At 42.9% G+C, this 14,155-nt stretch overlaps 1 protein-coding gene across 1 annotated transcript; it reads right to left on the bottom strand.

Annotated features, from left to right (window-relative positions):
* Positions 1 to 3,313: 3,313 nt before the first annotated feature.
* On the bottom strand, positions 3,314 to 10,588 carry LOC140455622 (uncharacterized). The gene is made up of 2 exons (XM_072550564.1): positions 10,484 to 10,588; positions 3,314 to 6,538 (listed from the first exon to the last, which is right to left on the bottom strand). Exon 2 carries the CDS (start codon positions 6,120 to 6,122, stop codon positions 4,734 to 4,736), a length of 1,389 nt encoding a protein of 462 aa, XP_072406665.1. The 5' UTR covers positions 6,123 to 6,538; positions 10,484 to 10,588; the 3' UTR covers positions 3,314 to 4,733.
* Between the last annotated feature and the right edge of the window lie 3,567 nt (positions 10,589 to 14,155).

Genomic DNA, 14,155 nt, shown 5'->3' with positions numbered 1-14,155 from the left:
TGCCTTCTAAACCGCTTGATGCTGTGTGCCTTCTTCAATTGAACAATCAGATCCCCTTTTACATTCACAGTTCCCAATATGTCCCTATTTAAATAATACTCTTCCTTTTTGTTTTTCATGCTAAAGTGTACACATTCACATTTAGTCATGTTGTACTTTATCTGGCACATATTCATCCACTTATCAACTTGTTTAAATCACCTTGCAGTTTCCTTGCATGCTCTTCACATTTCATAATCCCATCAAGTTTTGTATCCTGAGCAAACTTGAAAATGTTGCATTTAATTTCCTTATCCAGTTAATTTATCTGTTTTGTGAACAGCTGGGATCTAAGCACTGATCCGTCCAGTACTCCACTAGTCAGTGCCTGTCACTTGGTAAAATACCCATTTTTTTCCATTCTGATTTGTGTGTGTCAACCAATTCTTACTGCATGCCAATATATTAAACCTTATTCCATATGCTTTAATTCTATGAACCTCTTATGAAGGACCTTATCAAAAGCCTTCTAAAAATTCAAATACACCATATCCACTGGTTCTCCCTCATTTAGTCTACCAGCTGTATCCTCAAAAGAAACTCCACTAGCTTTGATAAGCATCATTTGCCTTTTATGAACACATTCTGGCTTTGTCCAATCCCATTATTGTTTTCCAAATGTATTATCAAATCTTTTATAATAGACTCTAGTATTTTCACGACTACTGATGTTAGGCTAACTGGTTTGTAATTCAGTATTTTCTCTTCCTTCTTAAATAGTGGGATTTAATTTGTCATTGTAGTAACTGCTTCAGAGTCCACAGAAGTTTGGAAGATGAAAACCAACATATTCAATATTTTCAGGGCCACTTCATTTAGTACTCTGGGACGTAGAGTATAGGCCTTGGTGATTTGTCAGCTTTTAACCCCATTAATTTCCCTGGCACTATGTTCTTATTAATACTGGTTTCTTTCAGTTTTGCTCTTTCACTAGATCCTTGATTCTCTAATATTTCTGGGAGGTGATTTGTGCCCTCTTTAGTGAAGACAAAACCAAAGTAAATGTTGAAGAGGATGACACTGACCAATTGTTCCTGGTGATGAAAGTGGAGACTATAAGCCAGAGGAAATTAAGTAATGTAGGAACAGGACTAATCCCATCAGCCTGTTGCGTCATTCAGTTAAATCATGGTAAATTTATATCTTAACTGCATTTACGCATCTCAACTCTGTAACCCTTAATCCCCTTTCCAGACAATAAACCTACCATTTGTAGTAGTCTGAGAATTTCCCCTGATGTCATTGTGTGTTAGTGAAGTGACCCAACTCTCCAGATGTAGAATGACCCCTACTTTAGTTGGTGATGTGTATTTGATGATCCACTTCAGATGGTGAATGTTTGATTAATACCATGGGTAATGGTTGTACTGTCCTCTCTGGAGTACAACTGTCCTGAGTATGGTGAGGGAGTGGGAGTGAGTCTGTACGGACCTGAGTTTCCTCAGCCCATCAAACCTTGATGTAATAACAAAGTGGCATGTTCACTTTACGGTCTTCCAAGATTCATTTCATATTCTAGAAACAAACGTGAGTAATTTTCAAGTGTTATGTGACTTTGAATGATTCAGTATTTGATAGCAGCTGAAAATTGTGTGCTTTATCTGGTGTTTCATCTATTACCTGTACAGATTTATAATTCATAAAAAAATCAGTTTTTCAGCTTAACTAAAACTTCCTGATTTGTCAGCATGCTGTGTTCCTATTCACCTGAAATATTCAAGATCCAAGGTAAGAGTACTATACACAATACATTGACCAATATCACTGTGAGCTGGTATATTTTCTCCACTAACATTTTTATCCCTTCCCATTCATAGGAAGCATAACATTTCCCTGAGGATTCAAGATTGGCATAAAAATATCAACTTCCATAAACTATGAAATCACTTTCCAGCCAATGAATTGTATTTAGTTGTTAAGACAGAAAATGTGGCCCGGTTTCTGTACAGCAAGTTCAAAACTCCAATGTGATAACAACTAAATAAGCTGTCATTGTGACAGTGAATGTGATCCATATTGGGCAGGATATAGGGATCATGGAATCCCTAAAGCGTGGAAGTATGCCATTCAGACCATCGAGTCCATACCAACCCTCTGAAAAAGCATCTGACTCAGATCTACCCCCTCCCTATATCCCTGCAACCCTGTATTTCCCATAGCTAATCCACCTAGCCTGCACATCCCTGGACACAATGGACAATTTAGTATGGCCAATCCACCTAGCCTGCACGTTTTTGTCTGAGGGTGCACACGGAGGAAACCTATGCAGAGGGAGAATGTGCAAACTCCACACAGACAATCACCTGAGGGTGGAATCCCGGGTCCCCAGCGCTGTCAGGCAGCAGTGCTAACAACGGAGCCTATGCACTGGGCCACTATAACACCTATGCTCTTTGATAATGTGATGTCATAGAGTCATACAGCACGGAAACAGACTATTTGGTCCAACCAGTCCATGTCGACATATAATCCCAAACTAGGTTAATCCCACCTGCCTGTGCTTGACCCATACCTCTCCAAACATTCCTTATTCATGCACTTATCCAAATGTCTACTGAACATTGTAATTTTACTCACATCCACCACTTCCTATGAAAGTCATTTCACACACGAACCACTCTGTGTAAAAACATCGCTCCTCATGTTTTTAAAAAATCTTTCTCCTCTCACCTTAAATATACACTCCCTAGTCTTGAAATCTCCCACCTTAGAGAAAAGACAACTGCCATTCACCTTATACCCCTCATTATTTTATAAACCTCTGCAAGGTCACCCCTTAACCTCCTACACTCCAGTGAAAATTCTCATCAGTGCTCCAGGTATTCTTTGAGGTATTTTTATAAGGATGCTTTCATTAGCATTTTCGCTATGTGACACTCCAAATTTTGTTTAATACTTCAGTACTATAGATGCCTCAGCGACACAGTCACGTTGCCTTCTTAACTTCCAAGCTAACCCCTGCTGACTGCTTTCTGACACAAGGCTTTCTGAGGACCACTGTAGATTTCTTCCTCTTAGCTTGAAACTCGGCAATGTCTTCAGTTACTTATCCTTTATGTTATCTCAACTGAGCTCAAATCCAACTTACATACCATGCGGTGAATAATAAAGATAATACTGTCATGTTTCACTGAGGTAGACCAGTGGAAATTTAGCTCCAGTGCTCCTGAAATTGTCACAAAATTTAAACACTTGAATATAAGTACACAATGTTTCCCAGTTTACCTGATTGGCAGATCCAGTTTGATAGAAAGAATGGACCAAGCTTCTGTACTGAAGAAGAATTACTATTTAATACAAGTAATTAGATTTTGGTTATAGATAAAACAATTATAAACCATCAGCAAATAACATGATAAAATGAAATCCTAATCACAATAACTCCACCTTCCATACACACGCAGAGAACAAACAGTCAAGGAAAAACAGGTTGTGGCAAAGGAGAACTATGGAGTAATTCTGTGGTTTCTATTCTGGAGAGTTTGAGCCATTCCTATGTTTTATTTGCTGGTCAGAACATTGCTTTCCGGTTGTCTTTCTTCAAATACATCCACTGGTTTGCAAGAGATAAAAGGTGGTTGCTTGCCAGGTCTCTGACTTATCAGTTAAAAAGTTGCAGCTTATCAGTCGTGACAACTGCGATAGGAATGATAAATTGGTTTTCTTCAGCTTCAAAGTAAGTTTTTAATGCAGAAAGCAGATAGACGTAGCTTCTGTGCCGGTAGATGTCAAATCACTTCTAACTTGTTCCCAGCCCAGAGGTGTTAGTTACCCAAGAACCAATCACACATTTTTGTCTTTGATAACTGGTTACTAGTCCATGGACCAATGCAATTCCTTGGTTCCTGTTTATCTGCAACCACTTCAACTATCGCTTGTTCAAACAGCTGTACAAGCACAATGCATGCCGTAAGTGTCAGGTTAATCGCTTTTTAGAACATGCAGCAAACCTTTAAAACACTGATTTCAAAACAATTCCTACTCATTTCAGACCATAATTTTAAAAAGCATGAAAATAAAAAGACAATCCTTACAGTACTTTTTTCTGCTTTATGTGCAGGTCTGCCCCTCCCTATCTGTGTAATCTTTTCCATCTCCCCCCCCCTTACTGCACTGGAGTGTCAGCCAGGACGTTTTGCACTGGAGTCAGAGAGCAAGACTTGAACCCACAACCTTCTGACTTAAAGAGCAAGGTTGGAGGTTCAAGTCTAACTCCAGATGTATTGTTTCATGAACAAGGATTAGAGTTGCTGCCAGGGTCACACAAGAACATAAAAATTAGGTGCAGAGCCTGCTCTGCCATTTAATACCATCATAGCTGATCTCATCTTGGCCTCAACTTCACTTTTCTGCCCACTCCCCATAACCCCATTAATCCTCTTATCATTAAAAAAAATGTCTATCTCAAAGTAATTCCTCAGGTTCAGGGCCCCTCCACAAACATTTCCCATTGCCTTTTATTGAAACAAACATGTTGTAAGATGAGTGGAGACATTATCCACTCAATGTTTATACAGTGGATTGATCAGGAAGCCAATCAGGTCATTGGTCATAGTATCATTTTTTAAATGATTGCTCCAAAAAATCTTTTAACAAAGATGCAACAATAACATGTACATCAGTTGCAGACAAGAGTTAAAACAAAAATGTCAAATGCATCACAAAGCTTCATTATAACCCTCACACCTGAAGTGTTACATGCATGTAAACGGCTTTTCAGTGTGAATTAGTCGGTGTTGCATGAGAGTCGATGACTGTCTGAAGCTTTTTTCACAAACCTCACATTTGAAGGGTTTCTCCCCTGTGTGGATCCTCTGATGGAGAAGGAGGTACCATGACCGTGAGAAGGATTTGTTGCACACCTCACATGTGAATGGTTTCTCTCCTGTGTGAATGCGTTGGTGTACACGCAGGTTTGATAATCGTGAGAATGACTTGTCACACACCTTGCAAGTGAATGGCTTCTCCCCTGTGTGTATTGTCTGATGTGTCAAGAGATTGGAAGATTGACTGAAAGCCACCTCACAGATCTCACACTTGAATGGTTTGTCCCCTGTGTGAATCCTCTGGTGTCTCAGCAGCCTTGAAGATATCCGAAAAGCTTTATCACAAACCCCACACTTGAAGGGTTTCTCACCTGTGAATGTGTTCTCTCCAGTGTGTATAAGTCGGTGTTGCATGAGGGTTGATAACTGTCCAAAGGTTTTGTCACAGACCTCACACTTGAAAGGTCTCTCCCCTGTGTGAATCCTCCGGTGTTTTAGGAGCCTTGTTGATATTGCAAACCCTTTTTTGCAGATCTCACACTTGAAGGGTTTCTCCCCTGTGTGGGTTGTCTGATGGACCAGGAGGCTTGATGAACACGTGAAGGCTTTGTCACACACTTCACATCTGAATGGTTTCTCTCCTGTGTGCACAGCACGGTGTACCCGTAGGCATGTTAACTGTGGAAACGATTTATCACATACCTCACATGTGAATGGTTTCTCTCCTGTGTGAACACGTTGGTGTGCACGGAGGCTTGATGACTGTGAAAATGATGTGTCACACACATTGCACGTGAATGGTTTCTCTCCTGTGTGAACGCGTTGATGTCTGCGGAAGGTTGATAAATCGGAGAATGATTTGTCACACACTTCGCATGCGAATGGCTTCTCCCTGCTGTGAGTGCGTTGGTGAGCACGAAGGGATGATGAGTGGGAGAACAATTTATTGCACACATCACATCTGAATGGCTTTTCTCCCGTGTGAGTGCGTTCATGTTCAAGGAGGGTTGATATACGTGAAAATGATTTGTTGCAGAGTTTGCAAATGAAGGGCTTCTCCCCAGTGTGAATGCGCTGGTGTGCACGAAGAGTTGATGAATGAGAGAATGATTTGTCACAAACCTCACATGTGAATGGTTTCTCCCCAGTATGAATGCGCTGGTGTTCAAGCAAGGTCGATCTACGAGAGCATAGTTTGTCACACACTTCACATGTAAAAGGCTTTTCTCTAGTGTGGATGTGTTTGTGTTTCTTGAGTGTTGATGACTCTGTGAAAACTTGTCCACAGATGTCACACTTGAATGGTTTTGCCTCCATGTCGCTCTAAAGATGCACCTTGTTCAGAAATTTTATGAGCCTGTGGATCTGTCCTCACACATCTCACACCTGACTAGCTTTTGACATGTAAGAATGAGTCATGAGCCTCAATGACTCTCACCACACTTGGGGAGACTCACACTTCTTCCCAGCTTCACCCTGACCAATCACTCACAGCCAAACTTTCAGAAAGGTTGGTTCTGTTGGAAGGCTCCACAGCACTGACCAGTTTCAGATCTGATGATATGTCAAATCTCCTCTGACCTGACTGATTTGCAGATGGTTTCACTGCCCAACCTCCTCTGTGTTGAGCAACACTGCAAAAGGACTGGATGTTTGCCCACAGTTATGCAGTTGTTCTTTGAGTGAGGGTCAGGATATGTCTATCCGCTCTGGTTTAATACAGTGCAATCCTTCTGTAAAACAGGGAAAGGGAACAGAAGTGTGAATTTTCCGTCTTTCAGTTAAGAGGTTTTGTCAAGTGAGGTTCCTGGCTCCCAATCTGCCATGGCTCAGGGTAACATTTTTCATTGTTTCCCACACTTCTCCTCTTGATTATGCAACTGGTCTGTTGGGCGCCTTTCTCAAAGAATCACACAACCAGAGAGGTAGAAGTGCTCCCCACTGCTGTGACCTTCTCGTGTTCATGCACTGATGCTTCACCCACTTCAGACACTCCAAAGCAAGAACTGGCCTTCATTCTGTGGAGTTTGACTGTTATTATCTGGGACATGGCCCAGCAGCACCCGCTTCACAGACAGGGACAGGTAGGTGTTGCTGGATGGGGTGGTGGAGTGGAAGGCAGTGATGGACCACAGGAGACCACACAGCCAGCCCCAGGCCAGCCTGAATGCAAACTGCAGCCTGTGTTGGTGATGCATCCCGGTACAAAGGGACACCAGCAGTATATGAGGAAAACAAATGATCTTCTCAGCCATCTTGCACTCACAGGGTCACTACTTAATCTAACTCTGCTACTCCATATGCCTGTCTCCAAGGTTCATGGAATACAACTCTCAATATTGCACGTATCATGTGCGTTCTCACCAACCCCACACTGCAAACCCTTCCTGCACTCTGCATTTCCTCTGCCTCTCCTGCTTATGCATCACATTGTCTCAATGTCAGAAAAAAGAGTTCCACCCCACCAGATTCATGTCTCTACAGCACCCAGACTAACCTGCCTGTAATCCCTGGACTGAGTCCTCTTCAGCTTCAGGTCTTAGATCCCCAAATTCTGGGAGGACCAAGTGTCTGACAGAATGTGATCAAAGCCCTGGACTGTAATAATACAAGTTTCTTGGCTGATTGTGGTAGTATCTGTTCCTGATCTTCACCTCACCAGGACTGCTCCCATTTGACTTTCATACATGACCATTGACTTGAAGCATATACAATGAGTTTGCCACGTAAGCTGCTGAAACATGCCCCAGGTCTGTCATTGAGTAAGTAGGGTGCTGTAAGCCTCCCCTTGACTGTTCATTGCTCCCCACTGTGACAAGCTGACTGCTTCTCCCTCTGCACTAACAAGCAATACAAGCCACAGGGGCACAATGACCTGGATGAGGGCAGAGAAGGACGGGTTAGTAAATTTGCGAATGACACTAAGGATAATGCCAAAGGATGTTGTCCGTTACAGAGGGACATAGATAAGCTGTAGATCTTGGCTGAGAGATTGGCAAGTGGAGCTTAATGTGGAAATGTGTGAGGTGGTTCACTTTGGAAGGAGTAACAGGAATATAGAGTACTGGGCTGATGGTAAAATTCTTGGTCGTGTAGATGACAGAAAGATCTTGGTGTCCATGTACATAGATCCCTAAATGTTGCCACCCAAGTTGATAGGGTTGTTAAGAAGGAATACGATGTGTTAGCTTTTATTGGTAGAGGGATTGAGTTTCGGAGCCATGAGGTCATGTTACATCTGTACAAAAGTCTGGTGCGGCCACACTTAGAGGATTGCGTACAGTTCTGGTCACCACATTATATGAAGGATGTGGAAGCTTTGGAAGGGGTTTAGATTAGATTCCCTACAGCGTGGAAACAGGCCCTTCAGCCCAACCAGTCCACACCGACCCTCAGAGGAGACCCTTCAGAGGAGGTTTACTAGGATGTTGCCTGGTATGGAAGGAAGGTCTTACGAGGAATGGCTGAGAGACTTGAGGCTATTTTCCTTAGAGAGAAGAAGGTTGAGAGGTGACTTAATTGAGACACATTAGATAATCAGATGGTTCGATAGAGTGGACAGAGAGAGCCTTTTTCCTTGGATGGTGATGGCTAGCATGAGGGAACACAGCTTTAAAACCTCTCTCTGTTTCTCATTGAGTGGCATAGTGGATTAATGGTTAGCATTGCTGCCTCACAGCGCCAGAGACCCAGGTTCAATTTCAACCTCAGGGAACTATCTGTGTGGAGTTTGCACATTCTCCCCGTGTCTGCGTGGGTTTCCTCCGGGTACTCCAGTTTCCTCCCACAATCCAAAGATGTGCAGGTCAGGTGAATTGGCCATGCTAAATTGCCCGTAGTGTTGGGTGCATTAGTCAGGGGTAAATGTAGGGTCGGGGAAGGGTCAGGGTGGGTTACTCTTCGGAGGGTTGGTGTGGACTTGTCGGGCCAAAGGGCCTGTTTCCATACGGTAGGAAATCTAATCTAATCTAAATTGAGGGGTGATAGATGTGGGACTGATGTCAGAGGTAGTTTCTTTACTCAGAGAGTAGTCAGAGCGTGGAATGGTCTGCCTGCAACAGTAGTAGACTTGCTGACTTTAAGGGTATTTAAATGATCATTGGATAGACATACAGATGAAAATGGAATAGTGTAGGTTAGATGGGCTTCAGATTGGTTTCATCACAGGTCAGCGCAACATTGAGGGCCGAAGGGCCTGTGCTGCACTGTAATGTTCTATGAACATTAAAGATAGTGAGTGCTAATAAAGCAATACGACCCACAAAGAGGCTGGAAGGTTGTTAGCCAGTGCTGAAGTCAATGAGTGGACGCTGAGAAAGCAATATGAAGTGGACAGAGGCTGGCAGCCTCCAAGTAAGCACAGAATGATTGAACACTAAGAAAGCCAATCTACAGCCATAAGGTGACTAGTGTTTATGCAAGAGATGCCTGTATGTTACTATGCACATGAATTCCTGAGATCCATATTGAAGAATTGAAAGTCTAAGGTACTGTGAGTTGGTGCAAGAGCAAGTGTGATGAAATGATGGTTTGTTGATGAAGGTTCAAGGTGGATGGTGACAATGGAACATTCAGGGACATTATTGTGAGGATGTATTTGGAATGACTGGGACAAGGAACTCAATGTAATGCAGCCTGCAGGTTATCTTTGTGTCCTGGTCAACATTAGCCCCTCAATTAAAATCAGCAAAACCAGATTGGTGAGAATGCACCAATGTCATTCTCACATTGCTGTTTGTGGGAGGTTATTGCGCACACCGGCAGCCATTTTCCATTCAGTACAACAGTGAACACTTTATTGGCTGGAAAGTGCCTTAGGATGTCTGGTGGTCATGAAAGGCTCTATCTAAATGCAAGCCTTGTTTGGAAAGAGATGCAACATCTAGACCTCAAAGTAAAAAAGTGTCAGAAACCAAGGGGTGACCTTACAGAGGTTTATAAAATAATGAGGGGCATTGACAGTTATGAATAGCCGAGGTCTTTTTCCTAGGACAGGGACATCGAATACTGAGGGATATAGGTTTAAGGTGAGGGGAAAGGTTTTAAAAAGACCTGAGTGGTAACTTTTTCACGCAGCGTGTGGTGCATGTATCGAACAAGCTGCCAGAGGGAGTGGTGGAGGCTGGTACAATTACAACAATTAAAAGGCATCTGACATTGGTATATGAATAGGAAGGGTTTAGAGGCATTTGGGTCAAATGTTGGCAAATGGGATTAGGTCAGATTGGGATGGCTGGTTAGCTCAGATGAGTTGGACTGAAAGGTCTGTTTTTGTGCTATGTAATTCTATAACTGACCATTCACAGTCCACACGACAATAACCAGTTCCCAACACCCACACACATCTGGACAACAGGAAATCAATAAGAATCCTCACAGACTCAGCACCTGCCAGATAATGACACCTCACCTTCCCATATTCAGGAATGAGCCATTAACAAAGCTCAGCTTGGAAATCAGAGGGAAATGCTTCCAATAAACACACTCAATATCCAACACACAGCTCCAGTCAAACAGTTCAGCACAAAGCACCGAGTAAACCGCTCTCTCAGCTGGATCTTCTCACACAGCATAAGGGACATTTCCACCCCTGACTGCCCACAGGATAGTCAGACTGCCAGAAGATTGGTGTGGATATTATGGGATACAATTTGTATAAAAGCTGCTCCTTCACTCACCATCTCCTCACTTGGTTTTCAGTCCCTATAGGAAGTGAACCAGCTCTGGAAGAGGAAGAGGAGACAATGGGCAGAGTGGGTGGGCTCTCTGATTGACGTCTCTCACAGTCAATCCAAATATTCCTGATGTGGAGGTGCCCGTGTTGTACTGGGTGGACAAAGTTAAAAATCATACAGCATCAGATTATAGTCCAACAGATTTATTTGGAAGCCCCGAAAGCTGGTGTTTCCAATTAAACCTGTCGGACCATAACCAAATATTTCTGGAGCAACATGAGTTTCCTGAAACTTGGGAAATTGACCGGGAAAATGGAAGTGACTTTGAGCAGCAGATCAGGTGGGGATTTAAACTTGTCATTGTCCCATCTGAACAAAATCTCATATTTCTCTCAGTTCCCACCGTTGTGCAGTTGTTCCTCTGGGTGATGGTCAGGATATATCTGATGTGTATCTCCTCTCTGTATTCTCTGGTGTGGTGTGGTGTATTATAGAGTCATAGAGATGTACAGAATGGAAACAGACACTTCTGTCCAACTCGTACATGCCGACCAGATATCCCAGCCCAGATAGTCCCACCTGCAGCGCCCAGCCCATATCCCTCCAAACCCTTCCTATTCATATACCCAACCAAATGCCTCTTAAATTTTGCAATTGTACTAACCTCCACCATTTCCTCTGACAGTTCATTCCATACAAGTACCATCCTCTATGAAAACGTTGTGTGTGTTTATTGGAAGCATTTCCCTCTGATTTCCAGGCTGAGTTTTGTTGCTGGCTCATTCCTGAATATCAAAAGATGAAGTGTCATCATCTGGGAGGTGCAGATTGTCTGAGGATTCTTACTGATTTCCTTTTGTTGAGTTCTGTGTGTGTGTGTGTGTGTGTGTGTGAGTTGGGAGCTGGTATAATCCAGTTGACTGGGAATTGGTTAATTGTTGTAGGAGAGGAAGGGAAAAGAATAAAAACAGAACAGTTCACCTCTCTGACTGACATTTCTCGCAACCAATCCAAATAATTATGGAGCAACAGAAACAACATTTTTAAAAAAATTCTGTGTCTGTACATGACATTTTAATGATGGCTGGGTCCCCAATTCTCTTTAAACTACCACTACTGTTGGTTAATCCCCATTTGCCTGTATGGGTGCAGCTGAAATAACACTCTCAAACTTGACATCATCCAGGAATGAGCTACCCACTTGACTGGCACCACATCCACCACCTTAAGCATTCACTCCCTTTACCATCAAAGAGCATTGTGGCAGCAGTGTATCATTTAAAAGATGCACTTCAGTAACTCACAAAAGCTCATTCAACAACTCCTTTGAAACCTATGACCCTAACACCTCAAGGACAAGGGTAGCACATGCACAGGAACTCCAAGTCACCAACCTGACTTGCAACTATATAAACATTTCTTCACTGTAGTTGGCTCAATATCCCAGAGCTCCCTTCCTAACAGCCCTGTCAATACCCTGACACCCCTGACCCAATGAACTGTTGTGGTTCAAGAAAGCAGCTGAAGATAAAGGGCAGATGTGGATGGACAATTGTGGCAGCCATATCCTGTGAATATATGAATAAGAAATGATTGAGGAGTCAGCCCCTTCAGCAAAGGAGGAATGGGAGTTGGAGAAAATCATGTTTCCTTTTCCTCTTTACAGAAGGATTACAGCGTACTATACCAGAGACAAAGAGAGGATAGACATTACAGACAGATCCCGACCATCAGCCAAGGAACACTGCATAACTGTGAGAAGATATCCAGTCCCTTCACAGCGTTGCTCAACACCGAGAAGATTGGGCAGTGAAACCAACATCTGGAAATCGGTTGGGTCAAAGGAGCTTTGACATATCATCAGATTGGAAACTGGTCAGTAGTGTGGAGCCTTCCATCAGAACCAACCTTGCTGAGGGTGATCAGCTGTGGGTGATCGGTCAGGGTGAGGCTGGGAAGAAGTGTGAATGCACTCCAAGTGTGGTGAGAGCTTCAATCATTCATTGAGCCTCATGAACCACTGACTCATTTATACAGGGAAGAGGCATGCAAGGATGACAAACAGGCTCATAAGGTTTCCTAACACAAGGTCCGTCTGTTGACTGCCTTCAGCACAAAGATAGGTAAATGGAAGTGAAACCCTTCAAGTGTAAGATGTGGGAGCGAGCTTTTGCAAGGTCATGGATGCTCATGAATCATCAACACATTTACATGGGGAGACATCATTCACGTGGGAGGTGTGTGACAAGAACTTTGCACAGTTGTCAGGTCTGTTGAAGCATTGGCTCATTGGAAGAAAACCATTCACATGTGAGGTATGTAACAAGTCATTCTCACAGTCTTTGACACTCCATGAGCACCAATGTATTCACACAGGCAAGAAACCACTCAGGTATGAGGTGTGTGACAAATCATTCTCATGTTCAGGGAATCTCTGTAACCATCAATGCACCCACACAGGGGAGAAACTATTTAGGTGTGAGAAGTGTAACCAAGCTTTTGAACAATTGTTATGCCTGGTGAATCACCAATCACACTGGTAAAAAACCATTCACATGCGAGGTGTGCGATAAATCATTCTCACAATCATCAACCCTCCTCATGCATCAATGCAACCACACAGGGGAGAAACTATTCAGGTGTGAAGTGTGTGACAAATTGTTCTCATAGTCAGCGAATCTCCACACACACCAACATATTCATACAGGGAAGAAACCATTCAAATATGAGGTGTGTGACAAATCATTTTCAATGTTCATGGAACTCCAGAAACACCAACATGTTCACACACGGGAGAAACCATTCACATGTAACATCTGCAACAAATTACTCTCACAGTCAGAGAACCTCTGCAGACACCAAGGCATCCACACAGGGGAGAAACTGTTCAAGTGTGAGGTGTGTGAGAAATCATTCTCTGATCCATCAAGACTCCTGTTCCATCGGACGATTCACACGGGAGAAACCATTCACATGTGATGTATACAACAAATCAGTCTCACAGTCAGAAGCCTCTGCCAACGTAAATCCAGCTGCATGGAAGAAACCATTCACATGTAAAGTGTGCAACAGGTCATTCTCTACGTGCTGGAACCTCCTGCTCCATCAGGTGATCCACACAGGGAAGTAATCCTTCAATTATGGAGTGAGTGTTGAATCCAGTGATGTGTTTGACTACATGGTAAAAGATAGGATTCACACGGGGGAGAAACTCTTCAGGTATGATGCTTGTAACAAGGCTTTCGCACAGTCAAAATATCTCCTGTTCTGTCAGTGCTTTCACACAGGAAAGAACCCCTGTCAGTGTGATCTCAGTAATAAAGGCTTCACACAATCTTCCTGGAAACTTGCTGTTTTCTACATCAACTTCAAATGCTCTCTTTTCCCTTTTCTTCATCTCTCTCTGTCTATCTCTCCATTCCACCATCACAATGACCAGGGATAGTGAGAAAGTTCCCCATTTTAAACTGTGAAAACGAAGCAGAAATTCCATTCAATAGTATTAGGTTAACAATGCTTTTAAGACTACATCAAACAATTTTTAAACTTTTTCTCCTCTTTATGTGACAGAACAAAAGCCTGGCTATTATCTGTGGGTTTGAATGCTGCTTAAGTAATTGCTGACCACAGCTCCTGCTGATGTATGAATCTCTACCTTGCAAAGGCTGAGCATCA

The sequence above is a fragment of the Chiloscyllium punctatum genome, chromosome 30 (genome assembly GCF_047496795.1).
Source record: "Chiloscyllium punctatum isolate Juve2018m chromosome 30, sChiPun1.3, whole genome shotgun sequence".
Taxonomy (NCBI): Eukaryota; Metazoa; Chordata; class Chondrichthyes; order Orectolobiformes; family Hemiscylliidae; genus Chiloscyllium; species Chiloscyllium punctatum.
The sequence above is the reverse complement of the archived record's forward strand: the minus strand, read 5'-3'. Positions and strand labels throughout refer to the sequence as shown.

Coding starts and splice junctions, on each gene's coding strand:
- LOC140455622 (XM_072550564.1), bottom strand. CDS start 6,122: ATGGAGGCAAAACCATTCAAGTGTGACATCTGTGGACAAGTTTTCACA.